The sequence below is a fragment of the Marmota flaviventris genome, chromosome 3 (assembly GCF_047511675.1).
Source record: "Marmota flaviventris isolate mMarFla1 chromosome 3, mMarFla1.hap1, whole genome shotgun sequence".
NCBI lineage: Eukaryota > Metazoa > Chordata > Mammalia > Rodentia > Sciuridae > Marmota > Marmota flaviventris.
The window spans coordinates 144621650-144640516 of record NC_092500.1 but is presented as its reverse complement, the minus strand read 5'-3'; the positions used below and the strand labels follow the sequence as shown (position 1 = coordinate 144640516).

General features: G+C 31.2%; 1 protein-coding gene across 1 annotated transcript in view; it reads left to right on the top strand.

Annotated features, from left to right (window-relative positions):
• Trappc11 (trafficking protein particle complex subunit 11) overlaps positions 1–18867 on the top strand; it is a 45162-nt gene that overhangs the window by 8508 nt on the left and 17787 nt on the right. The window contains exons 6-21 of the mRNA XM_027927022.2: positions 2725–2824; positions 3216–3289; positions 4879–4975; positions 6775–6908; positions 7561–7708; positions 9439–9532; positions 10481–10560; positions 10659–10737; positions 10819–10873; positions 11197–11342; positions 11564–11625; positions 11726–11858; positions 12449–12579; positions 16235–16390; positions 18059–18246; positions 18560–18708. Coding sequence (XP_027782823.1) covers positions 2725–2824; positions 3216–3289; positions 4879–4975; positions 6775–6908; positions 7561–7708; positions 9439–9532; positions 10481–10560; positions 10659–10737; positions 10819–10873; positions 11197–11342; positions 11564–11625; positions 11726–11858; positions 12449–12579; positions 16235–16390; positions 18059–18246; positions 18560–18708 — 1826 coding nt within the window. The remainder of the gene's footprint in view (positions 1–2724; positions 2825–3215; positions 3290–4878; positions 4976–6774; positions 6909–7560; positions 7709–9438; positions 9533–10480; positions 10561–10658; positions 10738–10818; positions 10874–11196; positions 11343–11563; positions 11626–11725; positions 11859–12448; positions 12580–16234; positions 16391–18058; positions 18247–18559; positions 18709–18867) is intronic.

Genomic DNA, 18867 nt, shown 5'->3' with positions numbered 1-18867 from the left:
TCAATCATGTGTTTTCAGAGCAGTTTGAGGTATTAAGGACAAATACTATAGGAAGTCAATGATTTGGTTAATTTTCTTTAAATGTCTCAATGCTTATAACACTAATTTATTGGAGGATGACTGTGAAACTCCTTTGTATTGCATAGATTCACTGTCATTTTAAGGCAAAATTTTTTGAAGAGTTGTCAAACTTAATGATGAGTTAAGTGTTTTTCTTTTATGAAAAGATAAATGTTCCAAATTTTCAGATCTTTTATCTTAGGATAATACAGACTGTCAGTATCATGCTAACTAACAAATGTTTAAAACACACAGATACATACACACACACACACACACCCTGCTTTTGAAAACAAAGGTGACATTTTAATAATGAGGAAAAAAGCAGATGCTTATCAGAGGAAAGTTGTGTTGCAGAGATACAGAGAGTACATGCCAAAAATGGCCATTTGTAAATCTTTATCATTATGATTTTTTTTCTGAGATCAATTTAAATGTATGTTCCATATAAGTATTTGCTATCATCATAATTATCATTGTCATTATTATCATTTACATTTTAAAAAATACTGGAAATAATTTTTGACTAGTTTAAAAATAAAAGATTAGACAAACGGCAATATTAAAAAAAATTAAGAATTTTAAGGGTCTGAATTCATTAAAAATCTAAAAACTTATACAGATAATGTACATCCAGGCAATTAGATTTGGGATCTGGTCTTTACCTTTCTATAACATTCAGAATTGGGATTGCTCTAAGCATTTTCGTGGGTGGACCACTAGAAGCAATATTCAACTCTCTCTCCTGTTGCCCTTTTTTGAAAAGGCTGTAGGGGAAAAGAAGGATGTAAGTAGTGCTAGGCACTTGCTACTCTTGCTTTTTCTCTGCTTCTTCCCTCTGTTTTCAACCTTTAGCCCAGGATCTACCTTCAATAATATTTCCTTTTAAGTATAGAGTGGTTTCTCCTTTTATCCCCTAAACTTGTAAGATGATTTTTGCCCATTATGTAGTTTATAAAATTTGGGAAGGCCCTTTTCTTTTAGACTTAAATCTATATGTATAGTTGGGAAGCTTGAATGTTCTTCATCTGAAAACTGATGCAGTGCTGGTAAAAAAATGGACTCCAGGTGATCTTCATGTGAATTTTGCTGAGTATATACCACTTATTTTCTGATAAATGGCTAGAGTAAGAAGCTGCTTAAAATTAACGTTTTAATCTAAATTATTTGGTAGGATACATTTTGTTTTGAGACAAAAGATAGATGCATGTGTGTTTTTATATCTATGTATGTGTGTGTATTTAGTACAAAACTAATCAGTTGGGTTCCCTTTAAGAAGGAGTTACTTGGGGTGGGGCTGTAGCTCAGTGGTAGAGCACCCACCTCGCACACGTGAGGCATTAGGTTCGATCTTCAGCACCACATAAAAATAAATAAAGGTATTGTGTCCATCTACAGATAAAAAATATAAAAAGAAAAAAAAAGGAGTTACTTTATTGAGACCAAAAATATTTATGTAAAATACCACAGAGCATTGCAAGTGTAAATTCTGCATAATTTGCAATCTTATATCATTTCAGAGAACAAATGGATAGATGTGTCTGGGGAAGGCTTTAGGGACGAGAGGAAGACCTATAACTGTATTTGAAAGTTTAGATGAGAGGAAAGAAAGTAATGTTTATGTAGGGGGCAAATGAACATCATAGAAAAGCATAGACAGTGAGAATTCAACTAGTTGAAATCACTAAATGATAATACAATTGGTTAGATTTTCTGTTTTAGAGCAAAGAAGTTCAGTGTCTGTTTTTTCCCAAAATTATTCTTAGTTGTTTGATATTACCTTAAGAGCATAAGTTTTAAATACTTACTAAAAGAATTGGTCTTTTCACTAATACCTCACTTCTTGACTAGATCTATCATTTACTTATTTATGGTTTTGAAACTGGTTATGTATTTTTTTCCTCAAAAAATTCCTCAAATAATGTAGAAATATGTGACTTAAAAGGTGAAAGCTTTACAGCATTTACCCATTCCAGTCAAAGCTCTGTAACTGTTTAATCAGTTATATTTAAAGAGAGGGAATATTTGATTCTGCAAAACATACTTTATAGGAAATCATAGGTTCTGTCAGGCCTACTTGCTCTCGGTTCTCTGTACTAATATTTGAATGTTTATCTGTGAGTACACAGCCAAGTTAAAAACTAAAATAAGCTTGATATTTATGAGACATTCTAATAATACTAATTGGTTTTGTTGTTTTAATCATTGAGGATGACCTAAATACATATTTCTGGCTGTCATAAAGTTAGATGATCTAAATGTCAGTGCCTTATCATTCTCATTTATAAAACTTTGACAGGTTAAGTTAATTTATTCCTTCAAACATTATTTGGTTCAAGTTAGAATCTAATTTTAATTGTTTAAAATTAGATTTAACTCAGATTTAAAGGTTAATTTTAACTTAACCTTTTTATATTATACCTTGTATTATAAATAATTGTAAATGACTTTTGTGATTTTTGCTCAGTGTATACCATTTAATTTTAACATTTTTGTCTAAGAATTTAGTTTTTACTTTGCTTCACCCTTTTTTTTTTTTAATCTCAGTCGTGAAGTAAAATAGACATCTCTCTCAGGATTTTATTTTCAGGTCTTACAAATATGATTCTTGAAAAGAGTTTGGTTTAAAATAACTTTAATATTTGTATGTTCTTTTTATAACAGATTAGAAAATGCCTTTTATGAACATGCGCAGACTTATTACTATACTGAGATTAGAAGAGTGAAATCTCATAAAGAATTTTTGAATAAAACAACACACCAGGTATATATTTTTTCAATAACAGAGGCATTCTAGAGTACATTTTTCATTATTGATTATTTTTAAGTCCATTATTACTTGTCTTTAATATGTTTATATCTTAAATGGCTTCAGTACTTCTCAAGTTTTTTAAAAAATCTTTTAAAATCTAACTTGTTTTTAAATTAAACTCTTTACCCTTAAAATTTGTTTTTAAATTCCTTGCCCTTAAAAAAGTTCTTAAAGATAGACTTTAATAGATCTTTAAACTATATTTATGTTTGTTGGAATAATAGTTTAATGTTAATTTTGAATTTTCCTTTATACTTAATGTTTTCTTGTAATAAACATTATTAGAATTTTCACATTTTAAATATGTATTTAATAGTGCTTCTTTCATCCTTTTTTTCCCCAGCTTTTATTTGTTAGACATCAGTTCAAAATAGCTTTCTTCAGTGAGTTGAAACAAGATACACAAAATGCTTTGAAGTAAGTTTCTGAGTTTTCAAACTGAATTTTTCTTATCTTTATGTTAATGCTAACATATTAATGGTACTTTCAGAGTCTAAGCCAAACTGAAATTAATTTTAAAATGTTTATGTTGATTAGATTCAAGAATTTAATATTTAGTTTGTCCAGAAATTAATGGAATATAATTTGAGATTTTAAAACATTTTTTCCATTACAATATTGTAAGTAAATTTCAGAGTGTCATAAAACTTTTGGGTCTAATTTAATTAAATTTCATGATCTAAAGAGATAAAGTGTAAAATTTTCCCCATCTTCCTGACTTTTTTTGCTTGTTCAGTGGAATTTTTGTCTTAAAAGACTGATTTCCAAAGTAAATAAAAACTAAATATTATTTAAATCAGATTATGGGTTTTTTAAGGTTTATAGTACTTTATTCCAATCATCTATGATTTTCTTTTTAATTTTTAATTTTATTTTTTTGTTTATAAATTTATAATGCCCATTGGTAACATCATTTTCCATTTGAAGGATCTGCCTAGTAGGTTCTTGGAGATTAGTTGTCAGTGTGTTGATAGTGGCCAAGCAGATATCCTTTGTTTTTAATAGTCACAACTTAATGAAAAAAAACACTCTTTTTGTAACTTTAACTCAGTTTTTTAATTTACAATGACAGTATAAAAGGGATGAAAAACTAATTATTTATTCTATAATTAAGGAGATGGAAAAAAATAGAAGTATATTTTAAAGCTCTTAGTCATAAGAATATTGTAGAAACATATTTTTATTTATTGTTGAGGTGCTAAACACCAAGTTGTGTTCTCTGAATCTTAATGACTTCATATAATTATAATTGGCTTTCATGTAGTTTATTTTTATGGATTGCGTTAAAACCATTAAATTTTAACACCAATGAATATTGATGTTAAAAAACCTTCAAGTTCAGGTCTATTAAAAAATAATCCCCAAAAGAAAAAAATTTAAAAAAAAAAGAAATTCAGAGTATAGTTTTTACTATGGAGCACCCTGTTTTGAGATTTTCTCGTTGCCTTCCATCTTAGGGTAGGCCCCATTCCAACAGGGCTCTTCTTTCTCACCTCCATTCTTCTGCATCAGCCACCCTAGTAAGGATGTTTCTTCTCCAGCCTCTGCCTGAGATCAGTGCTATCCTTCACTGGTGCATGTACTTAGGTTTTAAAAGTTGTTGATCTCTGTTCTGTCTTGATATCACCTTTGCTAATGCAATGTTTGAGGAGCTTGTAAAGGATATTTTTTTTAAAATGTATTTTTTAAACAGAATGCTCATTTTTCATTGTAATTCTAAGTAACTTTCATTTGTCATCTTGTCTTCCATTGGTTAATGATGGATATTAATGACAATGTACAGGAAATGGTTCTGCTCTTTATGAAAAGTCAGTAATTCCTTCCAAATATATTATTAATAAATAGATCATTTTTAAAAACATTGGGGATGAATATATGCTGTTATTGAGCTGTTGAGTGTTAAAGGTTGAGTAAATATTATCTCTTCTTTATAATAATTTTGTTCTTAGGAAACTTTTTAAATTAATTTATATCATAATTAACCACCTTCCTTGCATTTATATTAGGAATTATAGGACTGCCTATAATCTTGTACATGAATTGAGAGCTCATGAAACCAATATTCTGGAAATCAAGACCATGGCAGGATTTATAAATTACAAGGTAATGCTTCTACTTCCAAATACAGGAAATTTATCTTAAGTATTATTGTCTTTTTTTAAATTGGAAAATCAAAATTAGTTCTTGCTCTGAAAAGTTGATGTTTGATTAATGATGCTCTCCTTTTTTGTATTCTTTTATTCAAAAGGGCCTTGATTCTTAGCAGCCTAATAGCAGTGGTTTTGCTTTTGAGTTCATAGGTACTGGTTGGAAGTTTTTTGGTGTTTAATTTTGAACAGGAGTAGTAAGAAGAAAACTACCTAAATTACTGAATTTTAAATGATACAACATATTAGAACTATATAAGCCTTTCTTGGTTTATTGGCACAAGTGTAAGAAAGGTATATCTATTCACCCTATAGAAAACTTTTATAACCATTGTTTGAGCATTTTAAGATTGTATGTGGTAGTGATAGCTCCCTCTCCACCTCAGCAGGCAATTAAGGGGTGTTTGTTTGCTTTTAATTTTCCAAACTCATCTTTGAAAGGAGTCTGGTATTAAGTTGGTAATGTGCAAGCAAATACTTCAATTCATTATTAGTGTAAGTGTAATTTGTACAGCTTCTGTAGAAAATATTTTTGCAGTGACTGTGTAGATTTAAAGTGAACATTTTTTTTGACATAGCAATTCCATTTCAGGAAATTTATTTGACATATGTGCTAACACTGGCAAATCATATCTATGAATACTTATTATATCTTCTAATAGGAAACAATTGAGAACAAACTAGCAGTAAGTGATTAGTTATATAAATTGTAACTCTAAATAGTAGAACTTTATACACCTATTAAGAATGAGACAGGGTTGGGGTTGTGGCTCAGTGGTAGAGCACTTGCCAGGCATGTGTGAGGCCCTGGGTTCAATCCTCAGCACCTCATAAAAAATAAATAAATAAATAAATAAAATGTATTGTTTCTAACTACAACTAAAAGAAAAATTAAAAAAAAAGAAAGAATGAGACAGTTCTGATATATAGATATCAAATGATACCTAAGATACTGTTGGGTGAGAAAACTGAGACATAATTCAGTGTGTCTCATGCAAGCTGCTAGCATATTAGTTCATGTATATAAACATACATATACTTGTCTGTGTGTAGAATATATCAGGAAGCATATGCCAGAAACTGGTTGCCCATGGAAAGAAAAATTAGGTGTCTAAAAGACAGGAATGGATGAGACACTTTTCATGTATTCCTTTATTTCTAAAAAATAAAATTGAAAATTATAATAAGCATATGGAAATTAATTGAGGCTTTAATTATTCTGTTTTTTTCTCTTACCCCAAATACACGTAGATTATATTGTTTTGAAATAATATCCCAGGCAAAAGTTTTTGAAAATTTCTGTAATCTGTGTTTTCTATGGAAGTAACTGTACTTTGTGCTACAGAAAATCTTCAGTATTCTGACAATTCTAAAACCGAAAGTCAATCTGTTCTTTCTCAATTGCCTGTTGAAAATACTTTACTCGAGCCCATCTTTAGGTTCTTTATTGGGAATAATTGGGTATAATTATTTGGTATAAGTTTTAACATTCTGTATTTTTAAAAAGCTTTTCTAAGATATAGAATAAATTCAGTATAAGTGCTGTATTATTTTATTTCATTCCTCAAAGATGTTTATCCTTGTGTTTTAGCTTAACTATTCTTATGAAGAAAATAATTTATGTTGCAAAGAACTTCAGAGAATAAAGTTCTGTCATCTTTTTAAAGTTATTCTCAAACTTTACATGTTTTTAAATGAATTTGTCTTTTGACTTTTTTCCCCCCTTATTTTGGGGCTGATTTTTACATTTTGCAGATTTGTAGACTGTGTTTTCAACACAATACCCCATTGGATGCAATTGCTCAGTTCCGAAAACACATTGACTTGTGTAAGAAAAAAATTGGAAGTGCGGAATTGTCTTTTGAGCATGCTGCATGGATGTCTAAACAGTATGTTTTAAATTGTACTTTTAGAATGTTAAAAAAAAAATAACACATGGGGCTTGAAGAAATGGAATTAGCGTGGACTTTGGTTCTAAACTGAGTTAGGTTTTTTTTTTTCAATAAGATTTTTAATGATATGATGCACATATATTTCTGGTAATAGTATCTGTTGATTGGCTCAGTTTTTTAAGGGAAGTCATTTAATTCATATTGCTATCTTTTTCATTCAACATACATTCATTTGGTTTCTGCTGTGTATCTATATCCATAGAATACATCAGCGAGCAAACAAAACTCCTACTGTCACAGAGCTTTCTGTTTGAGACTTATGTTTAAAAATTGCTAGAAGAAAAATTTTGTCAGAAACTTGGATGTATTTTGAGCAGTGAAAACTATGTTGAGATCTAGTTTGATGGTATATCTGTAGACTTGTTAGTGAAGAAGAGATGAATTTATCTGTAAATCTCACTGAGTTATCTATAACCTTAAAATTGGTGTGTATTAGTCTTACACACTAGAAATTATTACAAGTCTTAACTGTTAATCAATAGCATTTTAATATGAGTTGCTGAGATCATAGTTCCCAGTCTGAATAATTACTGGAAATAAACTGCCTTTTCATTCTTTTTTATTTCTTGATTTTTTATTTTTTTTTAAGATTCCAGGCCTTTGGAGATTTATTTGATGAAGCTATTAAGTTAGGGTTAACAGCCATTCAAACTCAGAATCCTGGTTTCTATTATCAGCAGGCAGCCTATTATGCTCAGGAGCGGAAACAGCATGCAAAAACTCTTTGTAGTCATGAAGTAAGTTACCAATTCCTGTGTTATCTGGCATTTAGGAAATTTATTAATCTTCTCTTGAAAGAACTTAAGACTGATTGGTATTATAATTTGTTTCCAAATCGTTGAATATAATATTTTTTATTGTTTTAGGAATTATGACTATTTTTGGTTTAGGCCAAAGTACTTCATTTTTATCTGTGAATTGACTGGAAGTTTTTCTATTATATGTGATTTCCAACTGTATTTATTAAATGTATTATATTTTTAAGCTGTCATGTTTTAATCCAAACACAGTATTTTAAAAGATTATTAAAATTAAGTATATTAAGAATATGAAGGACTGGGCATTGCAGAATGTAAAAAAATGACAATTCTGCCAAAAAATTTGGAAAGCTTTAAAACTAAACATATCTTTTGACCCAGAATTTTATTTTCAGAAATCCAAAGTAGATAATAGATTCTAAGAGATCAGTAGCAAGACTTATTTAAGTTCTCATAAATGTATTAATGATAATATAAATTAAAAGAAGATGAACAACTATAGGAAATATGTTAAAGTATGTTATTCTAATTAAAATATGTTTATTCTCGGCAAGATCTGTTGTTTTGAAGAATAACTAACGATATGGTGAAATGCACAGATTATATTTAATTGAAAAATTATTCCAATCAAGAACAAATTTTTGTATAAAAATCTATAAGAATAATGTTTACTTCTTAACAAGTGATAGAAGGTTTAGATGTAATTTAAAAGTTTGGGGGGAAGGGTACCAGGGATTGAACTCAGGGGCAGTTGGCCACTGAGCCACCTCCCCAGCCCTATCTTGTATTTTATTTAGAGACAGGATCTCACTGAGTTGCTTAGTACCTCACTTTTTGCTGAGGCTGGCTTTGAACTCACCATCCTCTTGCCTCAGCTGGGATTACAGGCATGCACTACCGCACCTGAATGGAATTTAAATTTTTATCCTTTTGCTTTTGGGTGTTTTTACACATTCTTCAGGAATGCACTTATATTGCATTTTGGGTTCCAAGGGAAAAGTTAAAAAGAAGAAAAAGAAAGCAATGTAAATCTGTTGGATTTTGCTATCAAAAATACCCACTTTCTGGCTGGGGATGTGGCTCAAGCGGTAGCGTGCTCACCTGGCATGCGTGGGTGCTGGGTTTGATCCTCAGCACCACATTAAAAAAAAAAAAAATAGAGATGTTGTGTCCACCGAAAACTAAAAAATAAATATTAAAAAAAATTCTCTCTCTCTTTCTCTCTCTCTCTCTGTCTGTCTCTCTCTCTTTTAAAAATTAAATACCCACTTTCCCTAATATCAGAATTAATAACAACAGAAAGGACAAGAAAATTGTGAATTTGAAACTCCTCGTAATAATGTTTTTGTTTACAAAGAATATTTATACATATGGAATAAATATCAAACATACTTTGCAATTTTTTTACTGGTTTATTATAGCCAAGATAAAAAGAAAGTATAAAGACTTTAGTTGCTGTGAAACCATTTGTTAAAATTAGATTGATTTGTTCAGTTTTTATAAGATTTTCTAAATGCTAGATGAAACATTTTTAAATTTAAATTTTATTAAAATTTAATTCGTGTTAAAAATATTCACAACTGTGATATTTGAATGTATGTTTGATGCTTGTATTTGTGAAAACTTATTTATTCAGTCATAGATTATGCAAGAGTCCATTTGTGATGGGATAGATAAACTCATATTTAAGTTTGATTTTTAATTCACAGGCTTCTGTAATGTATCCCAATCCTGATCCCTTAGAAACACAAACAGGCGTCCTTGACTTTTACGGACAAAGACCGTGGCGACAAGGAATACTAAGTAAATATTTTTCTTTCCATCACTTCTTTTTCAATTTCAAAAGGCCAAGATAGCTATCACTATTTTTTATGCTTAATGTGGCCAGTAGAAAAATTATGTTGAAATAAAAATATATGCTTTTGAAACATTTTTTTCAGATATGTAGTTTTTTAGATTTTAGATTTGTTTGTATCACTATATCATAGGTCATTTTTAATTAAAGATATTGATGTGATTAAAATATTTAGACATCTGTGTCTTAAATAAGCCACGGTTACTACTGAAACTTTTTAATTCCAGTTAACTTTAATGATTAATGTGACCTTTTAAAACAACATTAACTTGTATCACTTTAAAAACAATTTATAAGATGGATACAATTGTGCACCCCTATAATCCCAGCCACTTGGGAGGCTGAAGCAGGAGGATCACTAGTTCAAAGCCAGACTCGGCAACTTAGTGAGACCCCTGAGCATCTTATTGAGACCCTGTCTCTAAATAAAAAATAAAATAAGCTGGGGATGTGGTTCAGTGGGTAAGCCCCTCTGAGTTCAATCCCTGTACCCCCCCAAAAAAAAATCCCCCAAAATTATCTACATCCTTTTTGTGTTTTATACATAATTTAATTCAGGCAACATCAGTGACAGTGGAATCTATATCTCAATTGTTAAGAGATTATGTACTTTGATCTTTATAGAGAACTTGTAGAGAATGATATGAATACTACTCTTAGGATGATTCCACTAGATAAAAGAACACTGAGCTCAGTAATGTTCTCTGCAAAACAGAGATCACAATGAAGTTTTTGTTAATAAAGCTGCCTTAGAATCTTGAAGAGTCTAGAATAGTTGATAATCTTAAATACATTATATTACAGTAAAGGACTCCAGGAGTGTACACATACTATATTTATGTGAAGATTTAAGTTAAATGAGCTGTTTAAAATGGGTTGCGTCTCATCTTTCACAGGTTTTGATCTTTCTGATCCTGAAAAAGAGAAGGTGGGAATTCTTGCCCTTCAGCTGAAGGAGAGAAATGTTGTTCACTCTGTAAGTTGTTGTTTTTTCCCCCTCAATATAAACTAGTTTTTACAGAATTCAAGAAAATGAGATTATTTAAATGTTTCATACTTTCTATCTTTTCACAGGAAATAATAATAACTCTCCTGAGTAATGCTGTTGCACAATTCAAAAAGTATAAGTGTCCAAGAATGAAAAGTCATCTAAGTATGTATCCATAACATGCTGAAATTCATGCAACTTTGAGTAATTTTAAATTATGTACATAAGTCTTTTTTTCCTTCATAGTGGTTCAGATGGGAGAGGAATATTATTATGCAAAGGATTATACCAAAGCTTTGAAGTGAGTCTTATTTACTATTTATTTTTAATAAGTATTCTGTTTACCTTACAGTGAAATAGAAGTAGAACTTTATATTGAATTTATTATTTCCGTATTTCTATTATATTCCATTTCTGTGATATTTTTCCAAGTGCCTTCTGTTGGTACTATCTTTTTCAGAGTTTTAGGAAATCTCAGGTTTAACTAAGTATGAAAAATACCTGTATCTCAGTAAGATTTTCTTACACTAATATAACATTAGACGAGCACTTTGTTATCTCTAAGAACTCTTCAAACCCTTCTTGTGAAGCTCTTCATTATGCTTTCTCCTTGTCATCCCTTAGATTGCTGGATTATGTGATGTGTGATTATCGGAGTGAAGGATGGTGGACTCTGCTTACATCTATATTGACTACAGCTCTGAAGTGTTCCTACCTTATGGCCCAATTAAAGGATTACATTACTTATTCCCTAGAACTCCTTGGAAGAGGTAGTGTGATGTTCTTTCGGTAAAAATCCAATCTAAAGAATTATTTCACATCATTAAACTTTTTAATTGGAAAAACAATTCAGTCTCAGCTATTTAGTAGTACTTGGATTATGTGCAAGCCATTGTGCTTAGTCATTTTAGAAGCGGTATTTACTCTAAATTATTATAGAAACATTAAGCAGGATAGTGAATTTAGTTCTAATTTTATTTCTTCATTTTAGCTTCAACTCTGAAAGATGATCAGAAATCTCGTATAGAAAAGAACCTCATAAATGTTTTAATGGTAGGTTGGAATTCTTTGTGTAAGATATGTTTCAGGGACATGTATACCTAGATATTTTTTCCAACTGATTGAACAAATGTTTACCTCTGTGTTGATGCAGAATGAAATTCCAGATCCTGAACCTGACTGTGATGTCTTAGCTGTGAAAACTGCTCAGAAGCTGTGGGCAGACCGAGTTTCTCTGGCCGGCAGCAATGTTTTCACAATCGGAGTACAGGACTTTGTGCCATTCGGTAGGTTGCTAGCATCTAAAATATTATTTTAGGGAAATCATCCTTCTTACTATAAAATAAATAGATGTAGAATAATAAATATAAAAGTCAAGAAAGAATTTTCAAAGTATAATCATTTTATGGCTAAATTGTGATTTAAAAAAAAATTTCTCCTAAATGTCTTAGGTCAAGATATTAAATGTTTGATTTATGTCTTAAAACATAGTTTGTTCATTTATGTACTTCAGGCATAATTTGAAAAGGCAGTTACTTAAAAGGTTTATGCTTTGATTTCTAGTGAGGTCTTTTGACACAAATTAATCTTAAAATGGTTCTTTTCACTTTAAAATTTTGTCACTGTCATTTTAGAGGCAATACTGATTTTAAAATTAAAGACGGCTTTGAAACTTATTTAACTTTTGTTCATTTTTAAAAAGTGAGCTACATTTATGTCTGTTGAACTGTCTTAGTTTAGCAGCCCGTAAGAATACCTTAAGTAAGAAATCAGTAAGAATGCCAATGGGTCTCTTCTGAGTAAATATAGTTCATAGAATAAAGCGTTTGGGTTTATCTGGTAGTGTATAACTCAGCTCTTTTTGTTTGACTTCTAGTACAATGCAAAGCCAAGTTTCATGCCCCAAGTTTTCATGTTGATGTTCCTGTTCAGTTTGACATTTATCTGAAGGCTGATTGTCCACATCCCATTAGGTTTTCCAAACTCTGTGTCAGCTTTAATAATCAGGTAATAGTACTTTTTAATGTATTTTTATTGTGTTTATTATTATAGCTTGCATTTTCTAACTACATAAAATGAACTTAGTGAATTTTAGGTCTTAATGGTTTCATAGTAACAAATAACTTCAATAAGGTCTGTAACATAAATATATAAATATAAATTATGTATTTATATTTCTGAACTCTATCAAGTCAAGTATTACACTTTTCCTACTCTTGAGTTTTATTTATTTTTACTTCTTGTTTATGAAATATTAAGAATTCCGTGTGTATATTTTTTATAATGTCTAACTTAATTTCAAATAAGATTCAGAATTGAATATAATCCAATTTTCAAAATAATTTGTTTCCATTTTCATTTTAATGTTATTTGGGTATTATAGAACAAATACATGTTTAATATTAAGAAATTTAAGATGGAATAGATGGCTATAAAGTGATAAGTAAATGATTAAATGTATAATCCTCCAATTTTATTCTCTTGAGGTTCTTGAGGTTCTCTCTGTTAACTTCTTGAGTAATATAGATATTTTTAATTTATGAATATATAAGCCACTTTTTTCTTGAAGAAATGGGAACATACCATATTTCATGCACTTGAACATTTTCAAAGTATGATATAATAAAGTGAAGTTATAGATTACATTTCAGCTATTTCATTTACAAGCTCACTTGACGGATAATTTTCTTTTGTTCTCCCAGAAAGTATATTGAGCCTTTAACCAACAAGCATCTATTGAGAGTAGTATTCTGAACTTGAAAGATTATAGCATATCATCCCATCACAATGTAAGCATTGGGAGCAGGGACCAATGACTCACATATTGTTCAAGTAGATAGTGAAGACTGAATTGTGTAGTATAACCTAGAAATCTATTTGCCAAGAAAAGAGAGGAAGTTCCAAGAATGCATATGGTACTAAGATAGATATAAAAGGATGGAAAGGGGAGAACATGTTTGACAGTGAGAAAACAGTGCAATGAAATAGGAGTACACATTCTATATTTATGCATAAGTCAAGACAATGACCTCAAGAGACCAGAGAGTTTTTAAGCATAGGTGGTGGGAAATAAGTCCTGATGGTTTACAGGAGCCTTGAAGAGTTAAGCAGAGATAGACTAAATAATAAATGGAAGTCATTTAAGATTTATTTATTTATTTGTTCTTTTATCCATGTTCTAGTTATTGGATGGTAATAAGGAAAGGACATTATCTGTTTTAATATGATTTAATTTATACAGACTGAGAAATGTCTTTAATAGAAATGGTTAAATGGAACTAGATTGCTCGAAAATCAGCATATTTTATTTAACTTCAAACCCTTACCCAGGGATTTCTTTGAATTAGTTTGAGAATATTAAAGCAAGAGCATGCCCTAAAGACCTAAAAAGAGCATGCTACAGGGACACTGCTACATCGATGTTCATAGCAGCACAATTCACAATAGCAAGACTGTGGAACCAACCTAGATGCCCTTCAATAGATGAATGGATAAAAAAAATGTGGCATTTATACACAATGGAGTATTACTCTGCATTAAAAAATGACAAAATCATAGAATTTACAGGGAAATGGATGGCATTAGAGCAGATTATGCTAAGTGAAGCTAGCCAATCCCTAAAAAACAAATGCCAAATGTCTTCTTTGATATAAGGAGAGTAACTAAGAACAGAGTAGGGTCAAAGAGCATGAGAAGAAGATTAACATTAAACAGGGATGAGAGGTGAGAGGGAAAGGGAGAGAGAAGGGAAATTGCATGGAAATGGAAGGAGACCCTCAGAGTTATACAAAAGTACATACAAGAGGAAGTGAGGGGAAAGGGAAAAATAATACAAGGGGGACAAATGAATGTCAGTAGAGGGGGCAGAGAGAGAAGAGGGGAGGGGAGGGGAGGGGAGGGGAGGGGGGATAGTAGAGGATAGGAAAGGCAGCAGAACACAACAGACACTAGTATGGCAATATGTAAATCAATGGATGTGTAACTGATGTGATTCTGCAATCTGTATATGGGGTAAAAATGGGAGCTCATAACCCACTTGAATCAAAGTGTGAAATATGATATATCAAGAACTATGTAATGTTTTGAACAGCCAGCCAACAATAAAAAATTAAAAAAATAAAATAAAATAAAAAAAAGAAAACTGAAAAATAAAAAAATAAAGCAAGAGCATGGAATTTATATCTAACAAATTTCATTGTAGTAGCGAAATAGAGGGAAAGAAATGATGTTATGGAAACTAATTAAAGGCTGTTTATATTAACCCAGCTTCAAGATATGAGGATTTGAATCAGGATGCTAGTGGCAGGAATGGAGATGTAAGATGCAAGAGGCATTTGAAAATAGATAAATCTGAATTCTTGACTGAATAGAGAGAGTAAGGAATGTGGATGGGATGAATAAAGGTCACGAGGTGGACCTAGCAAGTCTTTCATAACCCTTTATAGTAAGAGTGACAGCCATGGTTTCAGCTTGTATGTGTAATCATTTGGTAAATTATTTTTCTTACTAGAATCATAGTTCGACAAGGATAGGTCTTTTTTATTTTTTTTATTTTTTTCCCAACATGAAATACTCTTAAGTCTGAAATTAGAAGGTTACTCTAGGGACTCTTATTTTACTTTTTCCTTAATATCCTAGTATTCCACTTATTTTTCTTACTTTATTTTAAATAAGAAACATAAACTACTTCCATAATTAAAGTGCTACATAAAGTTTTAAACATTAAAGTATATTCTGAATATAGTTTATTTGAAATTCAAGATGCTGATCATAAGGAAAAAAGTAGAATGCCTAAGTTTTATAAGCATAGACTAGAAATGGAACTCATAGGAAATGTATAAAAATTGAACTATGTAAGAAATTCTTATGAAGGTAATTCATCTTGGGAAGCTTTTGATGTTTAATGAACAGGTGAGAATGGCAGTTATGCAGATCCATATATGAATGATGTCTCTGTTTATCTATTTGTGAGAAGTATGTTCTTCTGGGAAGAAAGATACACATTCAGTTTGGGATCTGCTGACTTAGATGGGAGGGGATTTTGTTCTCTAGACAATCATGGCTATAAGCCTGAAGTTAAGGAAATAGGAACAGACTACCATAATTTTTATGTGGGAGATTTTAGCACAAAGGTACAGAATATGTATAAATGCACAAACTTACCAATGAAGTAAACATAAAGAGAAAACAATAGAACTGAAAGAAAGCCAAGGACCAAAACTTGTGGGACCCCTGAATTCAAGGGACCCAGTAAAGAATAAAGGCTTTTGAGGGAAAACCAGAAAGTAACCAAAGAGGATGAGAAGCAGGAGACAGTGCAGTGTCTCAGAAGCCTTGTGAAAAGTAAGCCCTTCAAGAAGCTCTTCTTTGTTGCACAGCATTGGTGCAATAAACAACTTATTTCTCTCTCTACAAAAAGGATATCTAAGCATTTTCAGAAATCAGGTTGTGTTTAGTGAACTGTTTATTCTTATGGCAACAGTGAGTAGATAAGTGCCTAAATTTGGCATTAAAATATTTCCTTTTATTAATAACCCATTATAATGCTTCAATAGCATGGAGTTAAAACTAAACTAGCTCCAAAGCACTTGGCTTTTAATGTTAGCAAAACAGGTGACATTTAGCCTTTGTAAATGGTGACCGTTGCTAACCTCTTTTTCAGGACTACAACCAGTTCTGTGTAATAGAAGAGGCATCTAAAGCAAGTGAAGTTTTGGAAAATTTGACCCAAGGGAGGATGTGTTTAGTTCCTGGTAAAACAAGAAAACTGTTATTTAAATTTGTTGCAAAAACTGAAGATGTGGGAAAGAAAATTGAGGTTAGTTGCAGAACTTGTTTTAAAATATTTTTAATTACAAAAGCAATATGTTTAGGTCAAACAATTAAAAAATACATAATTTTTTAAATTAAAAAAAAAAAGAAAAGAAAATCTCCCACCTGGATTTCCCAAGGAAATCCAATCAGGGTAATTTGATAGGTTTCCTTGTAGACATTTTTCTATTTGTAGTTAAAAAATTTTTTTCCCAAAAAATTGGTAGTTAGAATAAGATATACTTCATATTTGTTTAAATATCTCAAAATTGACTATTGTCATGTATAACTAAAATGAACTAATAAAAAATTGGTAATATATACATAATACTCATGCTTTTTTCACTTAATACTGTATATTATATATCATTTCATGTTAGTACATAAGACTGATCTCATTTTTTAATGACTACATAATATAATCATTTAAGGAATTTCGAACAATATATATTGTATAATATGGCAAGTATATTTTGTATAATTTATACTAAATATCTTTTTAGTGTTTAAACATTACTGATGGCATATAGTTAAAAGAAAAAGTAGTGATGAATATTTTAAAAGATTGCTTTAATATAGTTAAAAAGTTTCAGAAATATATGATGAAAGTAATATTTTATAATATTTTATTTGAACATACACTCTGGAGCCAAACTGTGTGGCCTTAAATTCTAACTCATCAGATGGCTAGCTTCTGAACCTGGGCAGTTACGTAACCTCTATGTTTCTGTATTCATCTTTAAAATGGGGATCACAGAGGTACCTACACCTTAGGGTTTCATGAGGTTTAGATCAGAAATATAAATTGCTTAGAATAGTGATAAGCACATTAAGTGCTTGTTTGCCATGACTTGAATGAGAATGATTAGTTATTTTAAACTTGCTAAAATAGATGGTACCTAGGTGTTCTACCAATATTTCCATAACAATTTCTGTGAGGCTGTTGACTTTATCATTAACCAGTATTGAGAGTGTTTTCTTTGTTTTATGGTCATGGGGATTGAACCCAGGGCCTTGTGTATGCTAGGGAAGTGCTCTACCACTGAGCTATACTCCCAGTCCCAGAGATTTTTGCTTATTTGTTTTACAAAAAGTTCTTCATGATTTGACTAAATCCCTAATGATGTATTTTGTTTTTTACATAATTGAAGAACTCTACTATATATAAATCATAATCAGTAATCCTATTTCGAGTCATTTTGTTAATGGATTTAATTGAAAGGAACAGTTATTCAAACTATAAAAAATTTTATTGCTAATACTACAGATATTCTAAGGAAAAATATTTGTGAAATTAGAAACTAGGTTGTAGATGTGTAAGTGGTCATTTAAATATTTATTTCTTCATCATCTACTAATTGAGCATCTGTAATATCAAGTACTGTGCCTAGGTATTGACATCATAACTGCACTGTACAGTCTCCTGGCTTGAAATTCAGGTTATGATCTCAATTTCAAAGATGAAGAAGTTGAGATTCAGAGTACAGTAAGTTTGTGTCCCAGCCAGACTAAGACAAAACATTAAGCATTCCAAAACAATAAGTGTTCTGCTTCCTGCTACTCTGTGGGTCTCTGGGTGAATTTTTATAGTAGCCATTCTTAGGGTGATTTTGTTGAGGAGGATGGTGACAAACACATATGAGATGACATTTCTAACACACCTTTCCTCTTTCAGATTACTTCTGTGGACCTGGTTCTGGGCAATGAGACAGGCAGGTGTGTGGTTTTGAGTTGGCAGGGAGGAGGAGGAGATGCTGCTTCCTCCCAGGAAGCCCTGCAGGCTGCTCGTTCTTTCAAAAGACGACCTAAACTTCCTGACAATGAGGTTCACTGGGACAGCATAATCATCCAAGCAAGTACAATGTAAGTCTGCTTTGCAAGGCAGATTGTTAAAGATCACCTTCTTTTTATTTGTATTGGAGAATGAATCCAGGAGTGCTTTACTACTAAGCTACCTCCCCAGTCCTTTTTAGTTTTTAGTGAGACAGGGTCTCACTAAATTCCTGAGGCTGGCCTTGAACCTGTGATTCTCCTGTCTCAGCCTTCCAAGTCACTGGGATTGTAGGTGTGCGCCCACCATGCCCAGCTCTTGTTTCTTTTAAATATCTTATTTAAATACTTCAAAAGAAAACAAAACAAAAACCAACAGTTGCTTAGCTAAGGTTTCTTTTCAAAGGATTATTTCCAGAGTTCCAAACATTTCTGTGCATTTGCAACATGAGCCTCCTGCTCTGACAAATGAAATGTATTGTTTGGTTGTGACTGTTCAATCTCATGAGAAGACCCAGATCAGAGATGTGAAGCTCACTGCTGGTTTAAAACCAGGTAAGCATTCATTTTTTTAAGTTTGATATTATTAATCCATCATAAAATAAGTACCATAGTGTCAAGGGTAGGACGTTTGTTTAGAAGATAATATAATATAGGACTCTTCATCAAGCATTGATTGTTATGATAACATTTAAATTCTCTGTGTCTTAAAAC